The sequence below is a fragment of the Sebastes umbrosus genome, chromosome 1 (assembly GCF_015220745.1).
Source record: "Sebastes umbrosus isolate fSebUmb1 chromosome 1, fSebUmb1.pri, whole genome shotgun sequence".
Classification (NCBI taxonomy): domain Eukaryota; kingdom Metazoa; phylum Chordata; class Actinopteri; order Perciformes; family Sebastidae; genus Sebastes; species Sebastes umbrosus.
In genome coordinates, this window is record NC_051269.1 from 31483774 (window position 1) to 31510649 (window position 26876).

The window sequence follows — 26876 nt, forward strand, 5'->3', positions numbered from 1 at the left end:
TTCTGTATATTATTTTCTTTTTGATAATTTTTTTCTTTGTGTTTTTGTTCTCTTATTTATAGAAACGGCCTCGGCTTGTCTGTCATGGTTCTAAAGAAACTTCTAGTGTTTGTTTTGCTAAGTGCGGGCAAACACACACACATACACATACATACATACATACACACACACACACACACACAGACAGACAGACAGACAGACAGGCCAGGGCCCAGGCTCACATAATTGCTGATAATTTACTGTTGTGCATTGCATTTAGTAAAGATGGTTCTACTGTGTATCTAATGTTTCAACAGAAAAATGGTCTGAAAGCAGATTTGCCTTTCTATTGCTCTTTTCTTGGCACCATCTTAAAAAAAGACAAACATGATGATGATGATGATGATGATGATGATGATGATGATGATGGGAGTGTGTTGTGAGATTATACAGCAAATTTCCATGCTTCAGTTAATCTTGTGTGACATTGTATGTTTTCATAGTAAATGCAAATAAATTACCCTGCTTGGCAGGACATTTTAGAAAACCTTCCTTTTTAATCTGCTTCTGTGACAAATCAAACTCTAAAAAAGGCCATAAATACAAAACAATAAATACAAAAAAACAATAAAACTTTGACCTTGTTATATGACATGATCCTAAAGGATCTTCAAGGTCAAAGTTTTATTGTTTTTTTATTCCCGTTGAGATTGCGCACAACCTATAATCCTTTTATAGGATAACAAAACCGGTTATGTGACTCATGTTTCATTGGAATGGAGTTCCACAGAAAGATGTTTACCTGTAGAGTCTTCCTTGGAACTCCACACGTGACTACTGCAGGTATGCTTTATAATAACAGCCAAGCCGAACAAACAGTCAAAGCAAGCCTCAGTCATACCAGGAGTCAGTCATACCTTCAGTAGTAAAGCAATCGACCTGATAAGTCCTGAACGTAAGTACAGATTTTTCTCTATTGTGGAACATATTAGAAAATTAGTTTTTCTGATATTGGATATTTGAAGTCCTTTTTTTACTGACTTTTTTTTTTCGTTTTTTTAAAATGTGCTGCAGGTTGTCTGGTGAAGAGATCCACTCTGCTTCCAGTCTATATTGCATCATCTACAACTCTCAAGCCACCATGTCCATAAACGAAGAGCTGGAGTGTGTCGTGTGCTTCTGCGAGTACTCACGCAGCGACCGGGTCCCACGGGTCCTCCACTGCAACCACACCTTCTGCGCCCCCTGCCTGGAGACACTGTCCAGGCTGGAGGGGGTCATCCGCAGCGTCTCCTGCCCTCTGTGCCGCTGGATCACCTGCACCCGAGCCAGCCTGACCCTGCCCGGGTCCCTGTGGGTCAACACGGAGATATGGGACCAGATTGCGGAGATGGAGCAGCATGGGATGAGGCACCAATCGGTGGAGGATTTGAAGGACCCAAAGCCCCAACTCATCATGTCAAGACTGTAAGTGCGTCCTCGGTTTTTATTCTCATAGATTGTGTAAAAGCAATTTGCAGTGTTTGTTTTATTCCAAGCCCGATATCTAATCTCTCTCTCTGTGTCCTTCTTTAGCCCTCATCCAAGACACACTGGTTTCATGGCCACACTCCAAACAATGTTCAGTTGTGTGCTGCAAAGACGAGAGATGGTACGCTGCTGACTGTTTTAACAGCAGAAGAAATGGCATCTCTACCTCTCTCATCGGGGTTTAACTGGACAGACTGATGAATGTGACAGCTCAGGACTCCGTGTTTTGCTGGACAATAATGGACCTGCGTCTCATTCACTGCTCGTGTCTTGTGAGGATCTAAAAAGCTTTGTGTGAGATTTAGTAGCCTAAGATTTTAAAGTAAGTTTTTGTGCTGCTGAACTCCAAAAAGGGGTTTAAAAGGACTGCACTGACTGGAAGTCAACAAGTCTTGATCTGTGAATGTTTTGTAAAATACATATGTTTTTTTTACCACGATAAGAGTAACTGCAATATCATCAAATCAATATTAACTTAATCAATCAAAATGTTTTACTTTTTTTTTTTTTAATACCTCCCAAAAGTGTGAAGAGCTCATTCTGATTTAAAGGACACAATCCAGTGGCAATATGTGGTGTATTATATAATGTATTGTAAATTATTCTAAAATATTCATATATATATATTTATATATATGTATATTTATATTTGTATATATGTGTATATTTCTTCATTATTATTATCAATTTGCCCGCATGCGTTTTAAGAAAATCAGATCCGATGTGGATCACTGACATGAATGATTCGTATCCTCTAAATTCTTTAGCACAATTTATTCAGATTTATTTATTTTACATAAATAAAAACATACAGCTTACAAGTATTTTTTTTTTTTTTTTTTACTCGAGTTAGACACATTTCCACAAAAACCTTATCTGTGAATGAATTTGTTACTGTTGGGAACATGAAGAATAATGTTCTAGTAATCAAAAAAATGTTTTTTTAATAAAAAAATCCAAAAATATATCTTGAGTTGTGTTCAGTGTTTATTTCTCTTGGCTGGAGTGGGTTTTTTTCTCCTTCATTCATTTAGTCTGACTGTGTCAAACGGAAATAATAAATAGGCTTTACATCTTTGCATTTAATGTGTACATTTAAGAAAACTTTACAATATATATTTAGTGACATACAATGAATGATTTGTTACTTAAACAGGGAATAACAAGCTAAGACATTATAACAGTTTATGCCTCTGCCAACCAGTTAAGTTGCAGCTTACTTTACATCCATGTCTGTCCAAAATGTCATCACTTCATTCATCCTATTAGACATTTTGCGCGAAATTGTAATAATTAGCATGAATATTTGTGCCAAATTTGAAGACATTGTCAGATAAGATCATAGTACAGCATGTCATACACATACACAACCCTATAGTGTGCCATAAAATATCATTAAAAGGACAGAGTAGATGTCATAAAAAGTGGAGGAGCCCTTTTTTTTGTTTCTTTTGTTAAAGAACTACAAGTCGTCGCAGGTTTGAGTGACGCAATCAACGCGCGTCCGTCATCATGTAGAGACACACGCAGGTGCTGCTCCATGAGGATAACGAGAAGAAACTAGTTTTTCAACCGCTCGCAAGCAAGTTATGCAAACGAGATTAAGTTTGTTTCAGTATTTTATAATGTTGAACTAAGGGCCAAGCTTTTACTTTGATTCATGCATGGAACTATGGTTTATATATTTATTTGTGGGGTTATTTTGTGCGTAATTACGCACTGCACGTTTGCATGAACTCCCCAAACTCTGCTGCAACCCAAACCAAACCAAACCTCGACCCTTCAATCAAACCCAACTAACAAGTAAGTGATGCATAATGTCAACTACTGTGGGTATTATTACTGATGTGAGTTGGAATCAAGTCCCTCCGTCCTTATAGGCGTCCATTGAGTTGAACTACATGTCTGAAAACCATTGTATTTGTGTTTTATTTTTTTTAACTCTGCTTTCTTTTTATCATTATTCTTATTATTTCATTTCTTAATTTTATTTCAATTTTGAATGTTGAAGTTGTTTTTTCTCTAGTGTACTTAATGAGTTTGTCTATAAGCTCAACAACTTAAAAATTGGTTTATTGTAACTATTGTAATTACGAACTGAAAATTGTATATATGAAAACTACCTTGAAAAAGGGGAACAAAATATATATATAAAAAATATATATAAAAAAGAAATTATAAAAAAAAAGAAAACCATTGTAGAGGTTGATGCCTGATGTGATTGCCTATCCCAGGGGTCAGAGGTCAGCGACCTTTACTATCAAAAGAGACATTTTAGGCAAAAAAGAAAAGAAATAAATCTGTCTGGAGCAGCAAAACATTGTACAGCTTATACAGTTTATAGTCTAAGTACTGTATACAGTTTATACTGTACATCTAATGCAGTGAGGGCCAAAGTGCAAATGTACTACGGAGTATTAGGGGGGAAAAAAATCTTCTATGTGACATATTCTGTTGACTTTTTATCTTCCCCTGAACATCCCCAGTTTCCCACCCCTACCCCCTAAAGATGGCGGAATGGTGGGGGGTTAAAAAGACATAGTACAGTGAGTCGATAAAAATAATGAAAAAAGTCATAGTTTAGTGTCGATAAAAATCATTAAAAAAAATGTATACTATAGTAAGTATAGTAAAAATTATAGCATAGCATGTAAAAAAAAAGTCATAAATAAGTCATAGAATGGCAAGTCGAAAAAAATCATAAAGTCATAGTATAGTATGTTGAAAGAAGTCATAAAAAGTCATTGTATAGCATATCATAAAAAGTCATAGTATTGTATAGCATGTCGAAAAAAAGGCGTGAAAATGTCATAGAATAAAATGCCATAAAAGTCATAGTATAGAATGTTGTAAAAGAAATCACAGTATAGTAAGTCGAAAGAAAAATCATAGTATATGTCAAAAAAAGTCATAGAATGGCAAGTCGAAAAAAAATAAAGTCATAGTATAGTATGTTGAAAAAAATCATGAATGTCATATGATAGTATATCATGAAAAATAGTTAAAAGTCATAGTATAGTAAATCCTGAAAATTTCATTAAAAATGTCATTATATAGTATGTCATAAAAAACAATTAATTGTATAGTATGTTGAAAAAAAGTCATGAAGTCATAGTGTCACATGTCGAAAAAATTCATAAAGTCATTGTAGAGCTTGTCAAAAACTAGAAGTACACACTCCGAGAGCGCACTGCTCCGTCAAGTCAGGTTTCATGTACGTCGCTGCCCCCCTGTGGTGGCCTGTGGTGTTAATACACAGGCTGAGCAGAATTATTAAAAAACATTCCTGAAGCCGGATCATGATCCAGATCGCCACCAAAATCTAATGGATTGTTCATTGTGCCACAATCCAACCCTCCAAAAATGTTTATTCAAATCAATTGTGGACTTTTGGAGTTATCGTCCAAACGGACAAACCAACAAACCAACATAACCTCCTTCCTAGGCCTTTGGCCTTGGCGGAGGTAAAAATCATTGACATAGTATAGTATGTTCGAGAAAAGTCATAAAAAAGTCATAGTATAGGATACTGAAAAAATTTGTTAAAGAAGTCATTGTAAAGCATTTCAAAAAGTCATAAAATCATAGTAAAGTATGTCATAGTATAGTATGTCATATTATAGCGTTATCATATTATAGTATGTCGAAAAAGTCATACAATAGCATGTCGAAAAAAAAAGCTCATAGTATAGTACGACAAAAAAAAGTCATAGTATTGTATAGCATGTCAAAAAAAAGGCGTGAAAATGTCATAGAATAAAATGCCATAGAAGTCATAGTATAGAATGTTGTAAAAGAAATCACAGTATAGTAAGTCGAAAGAAAAGTCATAGTATAATATGTCAAAAAAAGTCATAGAATGGCATATAAAAAAAAGTCATAGTATATGATATATGTCGAAAAAAAATCATAAAAAGTAATGGTAGAGTATGTTTAAAAAAAATTAATATATTATGTTGAAAGAAAAGTCATAGTCATAGTATGTTGTACAAAAAGTCAATAGAGCATAGCAAAAAAAGTCATAAAAGTCATGGTACAGTATGTCAAAAAAATCATTGTATACTATGTAGAGAAAAAGTCATAGTATAGTATGTCGACGATAAAGTCAGTATAGCATGGCAAAATTAAAGTCATACTATAGCATGTAAAAAAAAGTCAAAGTATAGTATCATGAAAAAAAAGTCATAGTATAGCATGTTGAAAAATAAGTTATACCATATGTCAGAAAAAAAGTCATAGTATAGAATGACGAAAAAAAATCATTGTATACTTTGTCGAAAAAAAAGTCATAGAATAGTATGTCAAAAAAAGTCATATTGTAGTCTGTCGTAAAAAAGTCATAGTATAGAATGTCGAAAAAAATCCATAATATTGTAAAGTATGTCGAAAAAAAGGCATAAAAATGTAATACTATAGTATGCCATGAAAAAGTCATACTATCGAATGTTGAAAAAAAAATCAGAAAAAATGTCATAGTATGTCGAAAAAGTCTTGTATTATGTCAAAAAAGGCATAAAAATGTAATAGTGTTGTATGCCATAAAAAGCCATAGTATATTATGCCAATAAAAAAATCTTAGTGTAGTATGCCATGAAAAAGTCATACTATCGAATCTTGAAAAAAAAAAATCTGAAAAAATGTCATAGAATAGTATGTCGAAAAAAAGTCAAAGTATAGTATGTCGTAAAAAAAAGGAAAAGTATAGTATGTCGAATGAAAAAACATGGTAGAGTATTTCGAAAAAAAAAGACAATGGTATAGTATTTTGAAAAAAATCATAGTATATGTCAAAAACAAATCATAATAGTAGTATGTCCAAAAAAAAGTCACAAAATTGTCATAGTACATTATGTCGAAAAAAAATCATAGTAGTCTTTCAAGAAAAAAATCACAATACAGTATAGTATGTCGAAAAAAGTCTTAAAACAGTCATTCTATAGTGTGTTTAAAAAAAACTCCAAAAAATGTCATAGTATGTAAAAAAAAAAAAGGTCATACGAAAAAGTATGACCTTTATCGCATATCGAAATAAAGTCGAAAAAAAAGTTACAGTATAATATGCAGAAAAAAGTAACAAAAAAAATCATAGTCCAAATTTGAAGAAATTCCCTTCAGGTGTTTGTGAGATATCACGTTCACGAGAATGGGCTGGACAGACAGACAACCCGAAAACAAAGGGCCTCTGTCCATCATACATCAGCAGTACTAACTTTTCTCTGCAGTATCAGTTCAGAATAATGAGGGAAATTAAAGCTTTATTTCGTAGTTTAATATCGGAACAGTGGGGGCGAGGAATAATGAAACAAAGCGTTGTGAATTTGTGGTTATTTTTATTGAAACAGTGACAGTGGATTATTTGAGCTGAAACCTTTATTCCCTGAATTAGTTCTACCAAATAGCCTCTTAACTATACTATGTTAAGATGAATACAGTTAAATATTCAGACATTACAACACAAAACTGATGCAAACACAACAGGGAAGGATTTACTAAAAAAGCTTTCATAACCCACAGAAACCATCCCGAGATTCACCTTCTTTAACTAAAAGACGGTGGCAGGAAAAGCCGCAAATCAGCTGTATTCCGACTGTAGTAATCCATATGTGAAAAACAATGGATTTCAACATATTATATTCAGACATGACTGAAGCCAAACTGGCCACTTTTGCACATTTTAGGGGGGGAAATACACTGTGTACGTTTAGTGGACAGAACCACCTTTGACTGAGTTATTGCAAGAGACATAACCGCTTAAGTGGTTTCTCATCAGACATTAAGTAACTGAGCAGAAGGCCTTTTTACTAACAGATTTCATGATTGTTATTTTCATCAGTCATTGTACAACAGTGTTGGTAGTTTGTTACAACTTCCTAGCGAGCATTTCCAAAGTGTCATGGGGGAGAAAACAGGAAAAAATCATTATTATTTTTTTAAACAAAACAGTAAAAACTGGCCATAAAGCTGTTTTAATAAATGAGCAGGTCCTACACAGTCAGGATTCACAGATATAGAATATTTTTCTGTCCATGTGAAGCTGGATTTTTTTTTTATATTTCAAGGAGAGAAAAGTAGGGAAGAAGGTTAATATCTTTTCTTTTTTCACGTCATTCCTCAGGATGCTGATCTCACTCCTCTATACTTCATAAATACATTCAGCACTCAAGTTGATGCAGATTTAAAAAAAAAAAAAAAAAAAAGTTTCTATTGCATAAGGACATGATTAATCCTGCCTAAACACTGTCACTACATTAACAGACTATCACATGTGCACTTAAATTAACATGTATCCATCACAGTTTTGACCACATCTTTTCTCTTATTCGACATCTTCATGGACCTTCCTCTTAACTTTCTCACAATGACAAAACATAATTTAAAACATAGTAAAAGACATAATTTGTGAGTAAACAGACATGGGTAAGGTACAGCCATTATTATGTTAGCTAAAAACACAGGGCCTCACGGGATTAGTGTGAAAACTTTATAACGAGGGTCATGAGAAAACTAATGACTTGTAACTCTCTTTGTCAGCTAGCCCTTCACTAGTCTTGTGAGTCACGTGTCTAAAAGCCTAAAGTGTCATCGCAGCATGTGACAGGAGGACAACCTCTCTTCACATAAACCTCAAGATAAACAGGAGTAAAATACATTTACCACAATGCCTTAATTATACATCTGGATAAGATGGGGATAAAATACAGGCTATAAACAATATTGTTAAGGGCAAATAAACCGATATGATATCAAATAATACCAGAGAACATTTCATAAACACTAAAACGACCCAAAAGAGCATGTAAATGAGTTGGAGGTGAAATGCCGCCTTGGAGTCAAAAGCAGCAAACAAATAAGTGACCAACAGTTATTCTACTAGAAATACAGTTTAAAATGTCCCTCCGTGATATTATGTGGGAAAGTAGATTTTTTTCTTTTTCTTTGTTCAAAGTGTGCGTTTCTCCCTATAGGTACGGGTACTGCGTGAGGCGCCTGGGGCTTAGCTGGTAGGCACTGTAAGCCTCGGCCCGGGGCGTCACACTAACGTAGGGAGAACCAGTAGCAAACTGATGCTGGTAGGCTGCGGGGAGGCCGTGCAGCAGACTACTCACAGAGTCCTTACGACCGGCCGAGTCTCTCCTGGAGGAGGACGATGAGGTGTACGTTGCTGCATAGGCGGAGGGGGAGTGTCCGTGGCCGGCGTGGCCACGGCCTAGCAGCTGCTCCATGGCCTGAGAAGCTGAGGAGAGGGCAGTGGAGGCCGGGTAGGCGTACAGGCTGGGGCCAGGAGCCGAGGCGGAGGCCAGGGCGGACACCTCGGGGAAGTTGTAGTGAGAGGAGACGGCCGGAGGGAACGTCGGTTGGCGACGCAAAGATGAGTCACTGTGGGAACGCTCCTGAGATGAAGAAACCACCGGCTGAACCTAAAAAAAGAAATGACACTCGGTATACATGCAACTGCATCGATGCATCGAGAAGAAGGCACAAAATCACTTGTACACTTGGTCCGTTTCTTTTGTTTCGATTAGAAACACTTTATATTCAAAGCCTAGACTACGTTTGTTATGGCTGCATCATTCCTTCAAATTGAGATATTTGAAATGTATCGTGCATCGTTTTAGACAAAGATTCGCAAAGAAAAGAAGCTTTGTGGGTTCGAGCAAAGTTTGACTGCACAGCAGGAGTTCGTACTGACCACCAACCCACTTGTGGGTTAGTGACATTTAAAATTTAACATTAATATGATCATATGTAAAATGATTGTAATGTACAATGGGATTTTATGTATGATGTGCTATCTGTATTTTTTTTAAATGTATTTTCTTTTTGTTAAAAGCCTAACTAGGGACAAGGTCTGCAAATTAGCTATGTCTAGAAGTCCTATATACGTTGCATCAGTTGCACTTTAAATAAGTGTAACAATGCCTATGTATTGTCCCTGTCAAATAAACTAATACAAATAAATAAATAAAGACAAGCCCCTGTTTTGAGCGAGCCAAAAAACATCAGCGGGTATTGTCTTATGAGATAAATTGGCACATAAGTTCGCAGTTGTGTAAAAACAAAAATAGTCATTACGGGTCATTTATAAACTCGTATCTGCCATTACAGTGTTTGTCCAGCAGAGAGCACTTTGGACTAAATGAACACAAGGTTGTTTTTCAACTCAACACTTTGTAACTCTTTAGCAACCAGATTTTTAGAATCGTTGCCAAAAATATTTGATTATGTGTGTTAAAAAAAGGGGAAATAAAAAGTAACGGTTTAGTGTCCTACAAGTACAAACATCACATGACTTTGACATCATTCTTTGGGGGACTTTTGCAACTTATGACTGCTGTTCCTCTGTCTGCATATGTTGACATAAATCCTCCAGCCTGTTCCTCTTGACATACTGAAATACTGTTTGTTTTAACCAATGAACCTGCAGTTTCGATATAAATGTTTAACCTTGTTGGAGCAATAAGTGTTATTAGTGCCTCATGTTGCTCACTTCATCTTGTTGACTTACTAACCTTTCACAGCGGATATGATTCACCTTAGTAGCAGTGTTTGTCACTGTGATGAAGATACTGAAGAGTTTGCACCCTTTCCCATCAAGTGCTTACAGTACTGTCTACCTCCTGTGTCAATTCTTTATCAACCGTGATGTAAAATGATATATACCGTGATAGATTTTGGCCATATCACCCACCCCTATGATCAATATATTTATCTTATATCGCGATATAGCCTAAAAATATCGAGATATTATTTATAAGCCATATTGCCCAGCACTACCTATTACTACAGTTTAATGGAACTAAACATAAAAGCTATAACGGCCATATCTAAACTTGTAAAAAACCCTAACACGTAAGAATCCTTACCTGGCTGAGGTTTAAGGGGTGAGACTGGCTCGGCACCAGTCCGTGACTCTCCCCCGAGATGCAGGGCTGTCGGTTGGATGATCTCTTAGGCTTCATGTAGTTCACTGTGAATTAAAAGGCAGCAAGTATTATTACATTATACTGATTTCACACACAAAATAGAATTCATTCCTGATAACACACAGACAACTGTAGATGAGTGACTCTCACCGGTCTCCAAGCGTCCACGTGAAGCCGCTCCTTTCTCAGACCCCTGGGTTTTGATTGAAGGAGCCACCACCGCCAGAGACTTGGCCTGGCGTGATGACACGTTGCTAGCTTGGTTCAGCGTGCGGGGCAGAGGAGTCAAGGGACTGGCTGTAGAGGAGTCCGAGTCGTGCACCGTCACACAGCTGATGACGTTGGTGCGTTGGCTCACACCAACACTGTAAACAGAGAAAATGTGTCATTTCACAAGAACATTTTAAAGATATATCAAAGTAATTCAGTCAAAATGAATAAAGCCCTGGACTGATCTATGGAGTCAAACAAGCCTTCATTGATCCTCCGGTAGAAAATTGTCATGGCAGTGTAGGATGGTGCCAGGATGTAGGATAGTTTTTGGAGCTACAAATGTTGGACTAGCGCTGTTGCATCTAAGATGGAAGAAATAAGATGCTAAAGGGAGGCCGAGCAATCGCAGATCTCTGTTGAAGAGTTCACTAAATAGTTAAGAGGATTATCTTGTCCTCACCAAGGTTATTATAGTAAACTAAAACTGAAACTAAAACAAAAAATAAGCAGTGAAAAATATTTTTGTTAACTGAAACTATAGTCTGGGTCAAAAACTAATAAAAATAAACAAATTAATTTCAGTTCCTTTTTTAGCTCTGATATATCACACTACCGGAAAAAGGAGACGGCATGAATTTCCGTCAACTCTCGTGACATTGAACCACAGAAATTTAACAGATTGAGATGGCGCTATGCCGCAATTGCTTCACTAAAGCAGCATCAAAATGAAACATTATGACAATTCCTGTTCTCCAACCATACATTTTATATATATCTATATAGATATACATAGATATATATAGATATATATAGATATAGATATATCTATATATCTATATATAGATATATATAGATATAGATAGATATATATATCTATATATCTATATATACTTCTGAGACATTATACATGGCCCTAACAATAACTAAAAACTACTGTAAAACTAAATATATAAAAAGCAACTCTCTGAGAAACTGAAACTAAACTAAAACTAGCAAACACACTAACTTAAACTAAAATGAAATCAAAAAGTCGAAACGAAAAATAAAATAATAAACTAATTGAGAATTCCAAACTATTAAAACCTTGTTCCTCACCTGGCGGGATGGAATTTGCGCTCATCTTCTGTGTCAGTGTCGCTGTGAATCGTGATGATGCTGACCGCTGGGCTGGGTGTGTCGGAGATGACGATTGGCTGGGACCATGTGGCGCTGGCGCTGGGTGGGGTCACACCGTTGCTGCTGAGTAACGATGCGGTGGATATACCCCTGAGCAGAGAAACGACAACAAATGTTGAGTTTTCCCACCCAAAGCAAACGTGATTTCAGCTGTGGTAAAAACAGAATATGAAGGAATGTGCAAAGGTCTTGCTGCACTCTAAAAAAAAATATAATCAATCTACCACCAAAAGATGCATCACCTACAAAAATACTGAGTTGTTTTAACAGTCTACTTTTCATTCTATCAATGTTTATTTGCATTTACATCTATGTTAAAAGGTGATAAACTAACTGCTGTAATACTAAGTAATAAATGGCTTTAAGTGATAAACAATTGCTGGTTGAGTTTTATGGTGTCAGTTTTTTTCTGTCATTTGGTGTGACGACTTTAAACACTACAGGACTCAACCAACCTGTTTCTGTTCTCTCCACGTCTGGCTTTCACCTTCTTCCTCTCCTGCTGGGTCCTGGCTTGGGTTGTGCTCCTATTAGGGCCAAAGATCAAACAAGTCAGAGGTGGACACACCACTGGTAAAATCAGAACATGAAACTAAATAAAACGCAAAGAAAGCGGACTTTTCTGGCACAAACCCACAGTATGTTAACGTTTACATCCCTCACACTGCTCTGTCATTATCTGTTAAGTACTTATTCCAAATAAGTCAATATAATGGCAAAATTGATTGGATATGATTGAGATGATCAATCAAATAAGTCATATTAGCCACAAAAAAAAAAGACACTAGGTATTAAGCGCTGTAAAAATGAGTACCTTTAAAAGCTAAAGTTGGTAACTTTGAGCAAAAATGAAAAAAAAGAAGTTATTTTTATAAAACGGTCAATATAACCAAACAAGTGCATGAGACAGATAATCATGTTCCTCCGGTGCTCCTAATGGTGATTGCAAGATTTCACAGAATGGAGGAAAACAACCAATCAGAGCCGAGGAGTCTCTAGGCAGCTGTCAATTGCTGCTCGAGAAGCTCGTGAACTCCGATCAAACAGTCAAACTAGGCAGCGCTGATCAAATATGAATCAATATTCTGTTACTGTAATGCCTATTTCTCGCCTCAAATGTTTTTTGAAACATATTTTAAATGTCCTGTTCAGCTGTAAAATGAGAGTTTTCTACGGTCGGCTTGGTTTTGTCTCGACTGTTTTCAACAGGGCAGCCGGGTCACAAAAGGCGGAAATAGGCATTACAGTAACAGAATCTTGATTCATATTTGAGCAGCGCTGCCTAGTTTGATCGGAGTTCGCCAACTGCCCAGGCTCCAGCTCGGTTGTTTAGATCTGGGCACGGTAGAAACTTACAAATGCCATTAGGAGCACAGGAGGACACAGATTATCTTTCTCATGCACTACTGTCAGGATATAGTGACCGTTTTATAAAAATAATTTCATCATATTTGCTCAAAGTGACAGACTACTGCAGCTTTAACCAAGATACCAGGCAAAAATGGCATCTTTTAAATCAAATGCATGTCTGAATTTGATGTTTGTGACATTTTTGAAAAAAGACAGTAAAATGTAAAACTATAAGATGCTAGTTCAGACATCAGACTGGATTTAACAGTCGTTGGTTGACCCACCTCCAGCTGTGTCCCTGCTGCGTGGAAGCATCGGAATGAAGCGTTTCCAGCGGTGATTCAGGAACAGCTGACTGGTGGGCGGAGCTGTGGATGGCCACACCTGGGACCTGCTGCCATGATGATGGTATGAGGATCTGTTGGGTGCCAGTGGGCCAGGCCTGCTGAGAAAAATGACACTCACACTTCAGTACATGTAATATAAAAGATCAGATATTAATGAGTCAACACAAGTCATATGATTGCTGGAATGGGTCAGACAAACTGAGCCATGCTGAGAAATAAATCCAAAGACAAAGAGGCAAACCAATTGGCCACAAACCAATCTCTTCCACAGGCAAAAGCACAAAGATAGAGAAGCGAGCAACCTTCCCCAAGCCAATACCTTATTATAGCATTGCCCTGCAACAAATGCACAAGATGATATCATGCAAAGCACGAACAATGAAGCACTGTAAACAGTCAGATCAGGTATAAAGACAAGTATACACAGGACCACGGTGCCTGTTAAAGAAGAAATACTGAAGAAAGAGATTAGTTTAGTTCACTGATGCCAAACAGTCTGCTGATAAGCTGTCTTGGGAAAAGGCATGCCACATGTTCTGGGGCTGAAACAAAAGATGTGTGTCAGAGAGTCGGGCTGTTGAGTAGGGATTTTAGTGACTTTGTAGCTGCAACCTCCTTTGCTGAAACCAAGGAAGGACAGGACAAGAGAAGCTGCAAGCAAAGCGCAGACCAACTCAGCAACACATGCGCTCCATGCCCTCAGCACACCTATGGGGAAAGACTTTGGCGGAGGGAATGAAAGAGTGTGTGAATGTTGTTGGGACGGTGCGTCCTTTGGAGTGGAAAGTACATTTTGTCGATTGTGATTTAATGTCACAAAGGGGAATTCTTAAAAAAATGAATACAAAGAAGGATAATGGTGATCCAAGACCAAAAAAAAAAAAAAAAAGCAACCATGATTCTGACATGTCTGTGTGTGAAAAGGCAAAATGAAGGAATATGATGCATAAAATAAAGACTAGCCCCATATGGCGTGTGGCACAGAGGGAAAAAATTGCAAACAAATGAAAAGAAAAAGGCGGAGTGGGGCGGGAGAGAGATGGCATTGTTAGTGGTAGAAGAAGTGTGCATGTGTTTCTTCAGGGGTGTCCTTGTTGCTTTACCAGCACTGTGGCTGTGTGCTCCAGGAGGGTGGGCCGACCCACCCCGGTGCCCAGCCCGAGGGGCAGAGAATACTGGGGGGCTATGCCTGCTGAGGGTGGGTGCAGGGTGGCCACCATCAGGGGTGTGCAGGAACCCTGGAGGAGGGAGGGAGGGAGGATAGGGGAGGGGAGGGCAGCGTTAGGGCACGATGGAAAGAAATATCCTTCAAAAGGCTGTTTCCGAAGACTGCTACCACTGGCCATCTGGACACCTGACCTCTGCAGTGTGCAGCAATTATTCCTACTTTTAGCAAACGGCAATTAAGAAGCTTTTCGAGCCAGATGAGTCTCCAGCATTTAACATCTGGCCTCCATCCCAGATAGGAGACTGGGAATAAGAGAGGCTTGGCCCTGAGTGGCAGTCCAATCAGTCCTGGAAGCAAATCCAAGGCGAGATTGAGCAGAAACACAAACAACAATAAACAGCATGGACTGTGTTGCTGAAGTCAAATCTTTTGTTATTTCAAACATCACCGGTATAAATGCAGTTAAATAAACAACATCTCCACTGAAAGCAAACCTTTCTATTGAAGCAAATGTCTCAAACTGCTCCCAGCTAAACTTTGGCTTGATTTGCTGGCAGCAAAAAGAGAGGGGGGTATGAAAGGAAAAACCCCAAATGGGAGAACTTTTGGATGCACTCAGTGAATCCATGAATGAGCAAACTGGGCATGATTGCTCTCAGCTTGGCGCTAAGAACATGACATCATTCATGGATTTAGCCAGATTTTTTTTCTGCAACCTCGAGTTTAGGTTTCTAAATGACAGATGACAAAAAAATGTGCTCATGTGCACTGCGTGAAGGAAAATCTGTACGGAATTGCTGAAATTGAAGTCACATCAGAAGTGTATAATGCTGCAAATCTACATACTTCTTCTTACATGCAAATTAACCTCCAATACCCCTTTCCTACAGGAGATGTATATATGAGGCAGGTCTACTTGGCGCATCTTTGACCCACTTTGGACCCATTCAGATGAGAAAGCGGTCACTCTGCTTCTCATCGGTAGCAGATGCTCCAGTCTGCGGATCTATACACTACATTGAACCAAAGAATTGCACGTAATAATACTGAAAAATTACCAAATAATAGTTAAGTACCAGTTGCACTTCGGTCAGCCATACATGCACACTTTCGCTGTCAAAGAAAGTGTGCCAGAGACAACACAAGCAATGTCTCTCTTTTCAAATGACCACAGTAAAACAGCATGAAATCGTTTTATAAAATCTTTTTCAAAAAGATTAGCCCCTCACAGATATCTGAAATTTGACGTAACATCCACACACCTTACAAACTCTTACCTGTGTGAGCATACTTGGCTGGATCTGCAACGACTGAGCAGACTGGTTCTGAGGTACTATGGGTACAGAGTTCTCCATCCTCACAGGGAAACTGGAACTCTTACTGGATGGCTGTAGCCCTGGAAAACAATTCCACACAAGCATATCAATGAGTAACATCAAAATACTGATTTTCTCAGGGTAATTTTACATGCACAATGGATATCCCTTAAAGATCCGATTTTGGTAAATATCCCTGGCTAGTAATAAACAATCAACATGTTGGTAGACACAACCAGGTACCAATCAAAGTGGAAGACACACTGAGGACACTCATTCATCAAATGGGAATAAACCACAGTGAAGTTTCTTGGCATTTGATAAGCCTTCCACACTGCCGTAACCTCTTGTGTGGTTTCTGCCTTCTTTTCAGTCCGATTGCAACTTTATACTTTACCTTGAATAGTGGAGGGAGGGCAGACGATGAGAGTCTGTTGAAAGGGTTCGGTCTGGTTACACAGCCCAGCAGGACGCGTTGGAATCGGGACACTCTGTTGAGCGAGCCCGGGAATGTTGATAGTTGCCTGCTGGTACAGAGCTGGCTGGTAGTTCAGCAAAGGCACCGCTCCCCCCGCAGAAGGCACCTGTTAGAGAAATTACAAACACCATTGATTAATACTAGAGGAGTTACAGGTTCCTAAACATGTGTAAGAATTAGTGGTGACGATATGGGTAAACCCAGAGGTTTCATTAACCAAATATTTTCCGTCATTGAATGAAGTTTTTCGGAAAGCTGTTCGTCATTTTGACAGATTAGGACACTGAGGGTGAACTTTAAGTAATTCACAGTAGCGTGTTGAAGAGCTATGGGTCACAGCAACACATTCTCTAACCGGCTAATAATGACATAGATGGGTTTACACATTAGAGTTAGTTGAAAGCACAGTGCATCTCATACAAAACGCTAAAGGGTGCCTCGGTGTGTCAGTATGCTGCAGGATTTTCTCCCAGTGAAGCAAGTGCTTGCAGGATCAGTAAATTAAAAACTGTAATTGTCTAAAAATCATCTGCTTCTTGTGATGACATGTTGAGATGAAAAGTAACCGCATGGTCGGTGTCTCTGTTCATCTTTTCTCTCCATACCCTTATAAAAACATTAACTATAAATTTGTTTTTTTTATATATTAACTATAAAAAAATGTAAATTAATGAAAATGATATGCTATTAAATGTGTCTTATCATTAAAAAATGAAAATGACTGGTAATAATCGATTATGATGGAATTTTTACGACTCTGTCGACAACGAGGATGTGTAACACAACCACTGGTCATACCTGGTTATGCTGGTTGAGTTGGCTACTGAAGGTAACAGTGAGGTTGCCCGCTGCAGCGCTGGGGACTGCATTGGTGGAGTACAAGGATTTGCCACTGTCGTAGGAGCTTCGACGCTTACAGATCTCCATGTTCTGGAAGCAGGACTTCACACTGGAGAAGATGGAGTAACAAGTGTTTCAGCGATTACATTTAAATAAAGACTCACCCAAACCAACATGTATGTGCAGCGGTGCCTAAAAGAACATCTTCACACTTACTGTGAGCTGTGGGGATAATCCATGAGGTGGCTCATTGTGACAAAGGGGTGACCCAGAGTTTTTGTAGGCGTGATCCTTTTGTCGGCGTCAAGACGGAGCATCCGCTTCAAGAGGTCTATGAACTCTCGTCTATCAGCTTTCTCAGCCAACATGTCCGTTCCCTCCAAATGAGAAGACAGGTTGACCTGGAATACAAAAAAGATAACACCCAAATGGGTCAAACAAACAATATGAGGTATAGGAAATGTGATTTCTAGGGTTTGTGTGTGTGGTACTTGTGTGAAAACAGTGTGTGAAGTGCTAAAACTTAATTAGATGTTATGTGAGAAAGCCATCTACCTGCATCATGTCATCCAGACAGTTGAAGATATACTTCCTGGCCTCCTTGGACTTGATACCCATCTCCATTTCATGCTCTGATGGAGTCTGGAAAATGGATCATGTTCATCATTAAGTGCTAAAACTATTAAACATTAAGTGATATGGATACAATTCAAAACAAAAAATTAAATCAGAAGGAGCATCCAGATTTATTTTTATTTTATCATTTTCTGATATTCCTAATAATCCTTACAGCATACTTAATAAGCAGATGCTCAGCATCATTAATATGCGGTTATATTAACCTTAAGTCTCCAGAGTGGGTAGCTAGAGTCAGGTCCTCGATTGAAGAAGCGACTGGTCTTCGTGCCGGCGCTCAGCAAATACTCCGCAGGCAGGCCTTGAGTCTGAGAAATGTAACGGATCTGGAAACGGGAAGAAACAACATTCAAGTTTAAGAATCAGAGTGAGACAAAACAGTCAGTGGATATGACTAAAATCGGACTGGCTGCAATATATAGCCTTACAGTTTGTAGATATGCTTGTTATTCTGCAACACTTTGGTATCTCTTGGCTTACGGCTGGGACACATTGGGAACGTGAGCAGCGTGTGCGCATCCTAGTGCTTTCTATAATGGCGCCCATGTTAACAGGTTAGAGCAGCCACACAGTCTGTGTGAGCGGCGCGGCGCGGCTGCGTCTCACCTATTTTTTCCGCATGTCACGCGGTTCACAGCAAAGACAGATGATCTTTTGACTGTATATTTACATCGTACCAGCAATATTACTACAGTTTCAATGTCTATATCTGTAGAATATGTAACAGACAAATGTTTATATATATATATATATATATATATATATATATATATATATATATATATATATATATATATATATATATATATATATATATATATATATATATATATATATATATTTGTAAGTCAATACTTCCCTGTTCAATACTTCTAGCGTTTTTTTCTGTGGACAGAATTCCTTCATTTGTTAACATAAGGTTTTTATTCTGAAATATTTGCAGGACAGTGTTGGGGAAAATGCAGTGACTTGCATGGCTCCATGAATGAATAAAGTACTGGCTTTTAATAGTGGATTAATACAAATGAGCACTCGCTTCTCAACCTCTTTCTTTTTTTTTTTCAAAGTTATTTTTTTGGGGGCATTTTCCATTTTTATTGACAGGACAGTGGATAGAGTCTTGAAAGGGGGGAGAGAGAGAGTGGATGCGGAAAGGGCCACAGGCCGGATTCGAACCCGGGCCGCCGCGGTCAGGACCAAGCCTTAATACATGGACGCCCGCTCTACCAACTGAGCTAACCCAGGCGCCCTTCTTAACCTCTTTCTGTCAAAACTAAATATAAATGACATTTATAATGAAATGAAATGGCCATTATGAAAAGCAAACTCTAGAAAGACAGAAAAGGCTGGCAGTATCAGTGCAGCAGCAGAAACGCTGTCAGTGTGGAAACCACAGGTGTGAGAGACGCATCAATTCAGCAAAGTAGCCGTCACACGCTGCCCAAGCAGCCTGTGTGGCCCGGCCGTTATAAGAAAAACTAGCAGCTCTCAATAGGAGTTCTACAGAGCAACTACAGTGCTTTCATGACCTGCTATCAACAAACAACTTGTGGCCTCTATTCTATCTTATAGGTTAACCTTTCCCAAGCATTTGAGCAATTTTTAAGACCTGGGAAATACCAACATCAGTACTGACCTGGTCGTACTCGGAGGCCCCAGGGTAGAGAGGCCAACCCAGAAACAGCTCAGCAATCACACAGCCCAAGGACCACATGTCAATGGCCTCACAGAACGGCAAACCCAGAATGATCTCTGGAGCCCTAGACAGCAAAGAGAAGGTTAAAGGACTAGTAGCATGGAAAAACAACTGAGCTAGAGTTGTGTGTCTTAGTAACATGGCTTATTTGTCACCATTCATTCTCATAGGATTACAAGGAAAGATGTATTTAGATTAACAAAACGCAGCTGGGTGTCTTGCCACTAACCTGTAGTAGCGAGACTGTAGGTAGGTTGAGCAGACAGCTTTGGACACATGACTAGCTGAGCCAAAGTCAATGACCTTCACCCTGTAGGGCTGTCTAAGGGGGTCCACCAGCATGATGTTCTCTGGCTTCAGGTCTGCGTGAATCAGACCAAGGCTCTTCAGTTTCATCAGCGCTGTAGCCACCTAAAGATACAAACACACAAATATTCATTCAGCTGCAATACTAAGAAATAAAAGTAAAAGTATGATTTAATGAATGTCTGCCAAAACATTTGCCAACCTGCTGCAGTATGGGTCTGATGTGCCGTAGGGGGAGTGGGCTGAACTTGCTGTGCTTGAGAAAGTCGTACAGGTTCTGCTCCAGCATCTCAAACACCAGGCAGGTGTGACCTTTGTGCTGGAAGCATTCGTATGAACGCACAAAGTTGTACTCGTCCGCGTTCTCTGCGCTCAGTCGGTTCAGGATACCCACCTATTAAAGAGAAACAAGTAAACCTGTGTAACTTGTCAATTAAATCTGGTGCAATCATGTTGCATAACGAGTTATGCAAGTACAAGGAAGTACACAATAATGATATTTTATGTAAGTCAGTTACAGTGGTGGCCGGTTTCATTTAACCAGTTGGCTTCAAAATGATTGATAATGTGGCGTGACAGTTAGAGCTGCAATGATTAACACAAGACATTTGAGGACGTCATCTTGGGCTTTGGGAAACACTGATCAACATTTAGACCAAACAATGAACTGATTAATCGAGAAAATAATCTACAGATTAATCGACAATGAAATAATCGTTAGTTGCAGCCCTAGTGTCAGTTGTACCTTGGGCAGGGAGTCACTATACATCAGTTGCATTTAAATTTATCGGCCCTAACCAACAACAACCTGGTAGCATCTGTGATGCATCTGCAGATAAAGTGGAACCCTTGTAAACACAATACTATGATCCTAGTATTATAGTGTAACTGACCATTTCCTACACCAAAGGTGCATCTGACACTGGAGAACGCAGTGTTAATAAATTAGCTTTCATGTTAAGCTGCCATTAGGTTTGAAGCATCGACTCTGTTCAACATTTCTCGAGCTAGATCGGCAGGGCCTATATAAATCTCACATACAGCCACACAAATTATTAGCATTACGCATAAAAAACGGCTAATCGACTAAAGAAATCTTTGTCAACGAAAACGACTGATTAGTCGACTAATCGACTAAGAGGGGGCAGCCCTAGTTTTATCAACAAAATGATGTTTGATTACCTCAATCTGGCCCTGACGAGCATACGAAGGGTGGTTTTTCAGGATCTTGATGGCCACAATCTCATTGGTGCCCCTCTTCCAGCACTTGGCCACTTGTCCAAACGTGCCTCTTCCTAAAAACTCCAGCACTTCATAGCTGCAGGACACGGAGCAGAGGATCTCGTGCTGCACTAGCTGATAATCCCCTTCACCATTGGAGCTGCTACTCTTGGTGGTTGGAGCTGAGTGGGGTATAGACTGGCCTGTGCCTCCTCCTCCCCCACCCGTACGGGTGGAGTAAGTTGCTGCAGGGGCTGAGAGCTCCTCCAATATTTGGACACTGCCACATCCGCTCCCACTGCCTTCACTGGTTTCCTCAATCTTTCTCTTCTGCCCGTGCCTGTGCCCCCTTGCTTCAGAGGACGTCTCGGTATGAGCATAAGAGGAAGATGTCGCCTGCTCTGTCACGCGACGGCTGGATCCACGGGGAAGACTGCCAGTGCTATCGGCCGCCCTCACCACCACTTGACCTCTGGAGCCGGGTGCTGAAGGTGGGAAGACCAGGGACGGTGCAAAGGGTGCCACAGCCATGGCCGGGGTAAAGGTGTAAGCCGACTGGCCTGCTATGGAGCTGTAAGCTTCAGTGGTGGACACATCCCAAACATTGCTCTCCACCTTCACCTTCTTAACGCGGCAAAAGGCACTGGAGGAGATGGAGGGAGGAGAGAAGACCTGCAGCTGAGAGCTCATAGCTGAAAAGAGATTAATGAGAATTAGATGGAGATATAAAACAAAGAACCTAAATCACCTTAATAACTTCTTAAAATTATGAATAAACATTACAATCAGTGTTGATACCCTGCGTTGCTACATATGCTCCGTTTATTTGGTACACTTGGCTAAAATTAATGGAGTCCACAACAGTCCACCCCATCAGTGACTTAATAATTACAAGCAGCTCTCACTATAATGCAATACACAAGGAATGCACAATATATATCGGGCCCAATAAATTATCGGCCGATAATAGGAAAGATATATTATTATGTATTATTTCGATAAGCTGATAATATGAAGCCAAATTACTTTAATACTTAACAAGCGCTATCTACAGTAGGTGGCAGTATGCACCTTTAAATTCGGTTTGCAATCTACGAACAAACAGAGAGAAGAAGAAGAAGCACAGCACGCTAGAGCCAAACATGTCGTCGCTGGTGTGGATGGTTTTCACAGTTGCAATTTGGATTAAAAGTTTTGTGATGTACTTAAATGGGGGGAAAAAAAATCAACATTTGAAGAGTCAGCGCTGTTCTTTGTTTTTGTTGTGTTAACAATAGTGATGTTAGATTTGGTTCGGTCAGAGCTAGGGAATATTGAATCATCCATCTTTGCTCACTACATCTTAGCCTTTCTTACCCTCAGGTGTGCATAACAAACTACAGGTTATGAACTTCTTTTTTAAATACAAAAATATGAAATTATTGGTAATCTTATCGGTATGGGCCATGAGAAGCAGATCGTTTATTGGTATTGGTAGAAAAAAATGCATATCGTGCATCCCTACAATGCACCTCAACAGTATCCTCAAACTACAGACTCTAAAATTGCCGTTAAGTTGAACACCTCTGTAAAACTGTTTCAACAAAAACTGAACCAAACTGGACTGAAGCTGAACTGATGAATGGATTCATTGATTACTCCATTAATGGAAAATTAATCAGCAACTGTACTGATAATCAATAAATTTTCAGTCCAATACCAATACCTTCTCTGGTTTCAGCTCAAAATGTGAGGATGTATTGCATTTCCTTCTCATATTTGATTGTAAAATTATTATTTTGGGGTTCTGGACGGTTGGTTGGACAAAAACAAGTCATTTCAAGATGTTATCTTGGCTCTGAGAAATTGTGATAAGGCACCAGACAGTTCAAACATTAAACAATTAATGAATCAATTAAATCAAAAGTTAATCAGCACATTAATTAATAATGAAAATAGTTAGTTGCAGGCAGCCTTAAACTGAACATTTATAACCTTCATGAAGGTAGGATGTATTGCAGGGTTGTTTAATGTTGACTGGTGACAGCCCTGTGTGTATGTATGTATGCATGTATGTATGTATGTACTGTGTGTGTGCAGTATGTTATACAGCAGATACTGTATGTGTCCAACTAGGGCTGGGTGATATGGCCAAAATCTTCTATCACGATAAACGGCATGTCATATCTCGATAACAATGTATATCATGATACAGAATGTTTTCTGGTAATTCAATAAATAAATAAATAGTTGATATGAAATAACCACACGGTAAAGCCTATTAAGCCTTATGCCTATACTCCTGCGTGAATTAAATACTTAATTATAGACAAGAACTGAGTATTTTCTCATTTTAAGAACTGTGTGAGTGAAAAATGTAGATCAAGAGAAAATAATAATTATAGGCCTAGCCTACATTGCAATAGAAACAATATAGAAAAATATATACAATAGACATTTTTATATCGTTTTGACGGTATATATATCGTCATATTGCCCAGCATTATGTCCAGGAAATTTTCTTCGGGATGATAAAGTTCATCTTGATCTTATTAGACTGCAATAGGTTTCGTTAGCTATCCCTAATAAAACTGTCAACTGAGTGTAAAATGCTCCACAAACCATCAAATCTGAGATATTCTGTCAAAATTGTATATTTTAAAAGACTGTAAGATGTTATCTGACGGGCAGGGCTGGACCCTGACATTAAATTATTATAAAGACGCTGGAAGACACCTCAAAACCCTTTTATTTAGGATTGGATAAACAGTGTTAGGAAAAGTTGCTGCACATCCTACATATAGGATGTGTAGCAGGACAAACATACTTACATAAGTGGAGCATATGCTTTCTTTTATAAATGAAAGTAAATCTGCATTTTGATTGACACCTCTTGTTTCTGTGGAAACATGCGGTATTTGTTACTAATTAATATAATTGATTTTATATATTTCAGAGTTAATGTGTTTTGCAAGCAAATAAAGACCTTAAAGAAATAAAAATGTATGCCATTACTTAACTCTAGCTGGACAGCTCAGGCAGTGTTTCTATGCAATGACAGGCTGGGACCTAAATGTAATGTTTGTGGGTCCGATTTCCAGTTGAGCTACACTTTCCAGTTAAGAGGAAAAATGAAGTCAATATATGTTTTGACTCATCTGTAAATGCAAACAAGCAGTGTAAGGTCCTTCCTTCCTTCCTGCAGCTGTCAGACTCCACAACCATTAAAAAAAGAGCTAAGTAACAAAATATGAACCATTTAAATAGAAAGAAGTATAAAAATAGGAGCAGTATATACAGTATTGACAATAAACAGACTATTAACAAAATTGCACAAGTGGAAAATGACATTGCACAGTGAGAATGAAATGAAAATATCAGGTTATTGTCATATGTGTTAGCTGATGCATCTTGTTTTTTGCATCCCCTTTGCTGCTGTACACTGCAAATGTCCCCACTGTGGGACTAATACAGGAATATCTTATCTTAACTAAAAGAGAAAGGTGACAGGGTGACTGTGATGCACCATAGTGGAAAAGTCAAAAAATGAAATGACCACATCACTGACAGAAAATTAAATTAATTATATAAATTGGCCATCATTTTGTTGGACATCTGTAACCCCCATAAACACAGACTTTATTACTTTAATATATGTGTTGACTCAACTGTAAATGCAAACAAGCAGTGTAAGGTCCTTCCTTCCTTCCTGCAGCTGTCAGACTCCACAACCATTAAAAAAAAGAGCTACACAAAAGTGTAACAAAATATGAACCATTTAAATAGAAAGAAGTATAACAATAGGAGCAGTATATACAGTATTAACAATAAACAGACTATTAACAAAATTGCACAAGTGGAAAATGACATTGCACAGTGAGAATGAAATGAAAATATCAGGTTATTGTCATATGTGTTAGCTGATGCATCTTATTTTTTGCACTATCCCTTTTGATGCTGTACACTGCAAATGTCCCCACTGTGGGACTAATACAGGAATATCTTATCTTATCTTAACTAAAAGAGAGAGGTGACAGGGTGACTGTGATGCACCATAGTGGAAAAGTCAAAAAATGAAATGACCACATCACTGACAGAAAATTAAATTAATTATATAAATTGGCCATCATCTTGTTGGACATCTGTAACCCCTATGACACAGACTTTATTACTTTAATATATGTTTTGACTCAACTGAAAATGCAAATAAGCATTGTACTTAATAGATAAATGCTGACAGGGTGACTGTGATGAACCATAGTGGAAAGTCAAAAATTAAATGACAAAAAAAACTAAATTAATTATATATATTAGCCATCATTTTGTTTAACATCTGTAACTCCCATGACACAGCTTTTATTACTTTAATATATGTTTTGACTCAACTGAAAATGCCAATAAGCATTGTACTTAATAGATAAATGCTGACAGGGTGACAGAGGCCAACAGTGATGGACCATAGTGGAAAAGTCAAAAAATGAAATGACCACATCACTGACAGAAAATTAAATTAATTATATAAATTGGCCATCATCTTGTTGGACATCTGTAACCCCTATGACACAGACTTTATTACTTTAATATATGTTTTGACTCAACTGAAAATGCAAATAAGCAGTGTACTTAATAGATAAATGCTGACAGGGTGACTGTGATGGACCATAGTGGAAAGTCAAAAATGAAATGACAGAAAACTAAATTAATTATATATATTAACCATCATTTAGTTAAACATCTGTAACCTAACATGACACAGACTTTAGGGTCGATTCAACAACATGTACTTAACTGAGCTAACTTGGACAAACGTTTAAAGGGATTAGTAGCTCATCACTGACACATTTAAGTTAAAGTTACAATGACAAAGAGTGCGTGAAGAGCAACATTTGATACTGAAACAGGTGTAAACATACCGGATTGTTGTTAAAGCGTCGAAAAACTGGTCCTCGTCCAAAGGTTTAAATCCCCACAGCGTTATCAGATTAGCTTCCTCTAGCTACCGTCAGATGCTAGCTAGGCCTGCATTGTTTCTTCAGTCGATGGAGAGCTTTACAGCACGATTAAAGACGTTCAAATGAAGAGTTTTCAGAAAGAAAACACACAGTTCTCATTGTATTATTAACCTAAATCATGTAGCCCTAAAAAATATATACATTTGTTGATTAAAACATAATAAAATCTACTCTAAAGCGAGCCTGTCTTGAAGCAGCAAAATCCACTTTTTCACCGGAACAACCACGTCCTTATATATCAGCTGCGATCCTGACGTCATTTCCGGTAATACTACTACCGTAATTACTGTGGAGTGGGCGCAGAGATGAGCGCAACTTCTTCCATTGTGAACAATAAAGGTGGATTTTAGTGCATATAAATGTAATTCATAACTGTTATGAGATGATTATTATATTATTATTGTTGAAGGAGTTGTTCGAGTGAGATTTGGGGTCGTTTTACACATCATGGAAAAGGGTAAATAACGTATTTACGGTAAAAAAAAGAAAAAAAGAAAAAGAAAGTGACGTGACGTAACGTAGAATATAGGCTACCAGTAATTTTCCAGTGGGACCAAAATGTTCCATGAATGTTTGGATGTACCTTAAAACTAAATGAAACCTATAAAGACTGGAAAAAAACACCACTTAAATATTGTTTCCACCAATTTATATACTTATACATATTTTTAGTCAGTAAGGAGCATAAACCTTACAGCTTACTTT

General features: G+C 38.2%; 2 protein-coding genes across 5 annotated transcripts; one reads left to right on the plus strand and one right to left on the minus strand.

Annotated features, from left to right (window-relative positions):
* Positions 1-641: 641 nt before the first annotated feature.
* Positions 642-2474, plus strand: LOC119484802 (RING finger protein 208-like). The gene is made up of 3 exons (XM_037763902.1): positions 642-934; positions 1054-1446; positions 1555-2474. Exons 2-3 carry the CDS (start codon positions 1121-1123, stop codon positions 1640-1642), a joined length of 414 nt encoding a protein of 137 aa, XP_037619830.1. The 5' UTR covers positions 642-934; positions 1054-1120; the 3' UTR covers positions 1643-2474.
* A 4348-nt stretch (positions 2475-6822) lies between these two features.
* On the minus strand, positions 6823-26401 carry si:ch211-160o17.4 (homeodomain-interacting protein kinase 1). 4 transcript variants are annotated; one of them, XM_037763732.1, is made up of 18 exons: positions 26073-26401; positions 21142-21872; positions 20162-20353; positions 19883-20064; positions 19594-19717; positions 18164-18283; positions 17877-17963; positions 17538-17722; positions 17280-17430; positions 16401-16587; positions 15965-16083; positions 14623-14757; positions 13457-13614; positions 12278-12349; positions 11742-11912; positions 10584-10798; positions 10374-10477; positions 6823-8927 (listed from the first exon to the last, which is right to left on the minus strand). In XM_037763732.1, the coding sequence occupies exons 2-18, from the start codon at positions 21868-21870 to the stop codon at positions 8469-8471; spliced, it is 3390 nt and encodes a 1129-aa protein (XP_037619660.1). In that variant the 5' UTR covers positions 21871-21872; positions 26073-26401; the 3' UTR covers positions 6823-8468. The 4 variants fall into 4 exon arrangements, with proteins under 4 accessions (XP_037619660.1, XP_037619651.1, XP_037619674.1 ...); XM_037763723.1 differs by having other exon boundaries at positions 13457-13617; XM_037763746.1 differs by lacking the exon at positions 14623-14757.
* Positions 26402-26876: the final 475 nt, after the last annotated feature.

What these genes read in the sequence shown, in the direction of transcription:
- LOC119484802 (XM_037763902.1), top strand. Translation starts at nt 1,121, where the DNA reads ATGTCCATAAACGAAGAGCTGGAGTGTGTCGTGTGCTTCTGCGAGTAC. An exon ending in CAACTCATCATGTCAAGACT is followed by an intron (nt 1,447 to 1,554) that starts GTAAGTGCGTCC and finishes GTCCTTCTTTAG; the next exon opens with CCCTCATCCAAGACACACTG.
- si:ch211-160o17.4 (XM_037763723.1), bottom strand. Translation starts at nt 21,870, where the DNA reads ATGAGCTCTCAGCTGCAGGTCTTCTCTCCTCCCTCCATCTCCTCCAGT. An exon ending in CTCGTCAGGGCCAGATTGAG is followed by an intron (nt 20,354 to 21,141) that starts GTAATCAAACAT and finishes TCTCTTTAATAG; the next exon opens with GTGGGTATCCTGAACCGACT. An exon ending in AGCCAAGTATGCTCACACAG is followed by an intron (nt 14,758 to 15,964) that starts GTAAGAGTTTGT and finishes TCCCTCCTCCAG; the next exon opens with GGTTCCTGCACACCCCTGAT.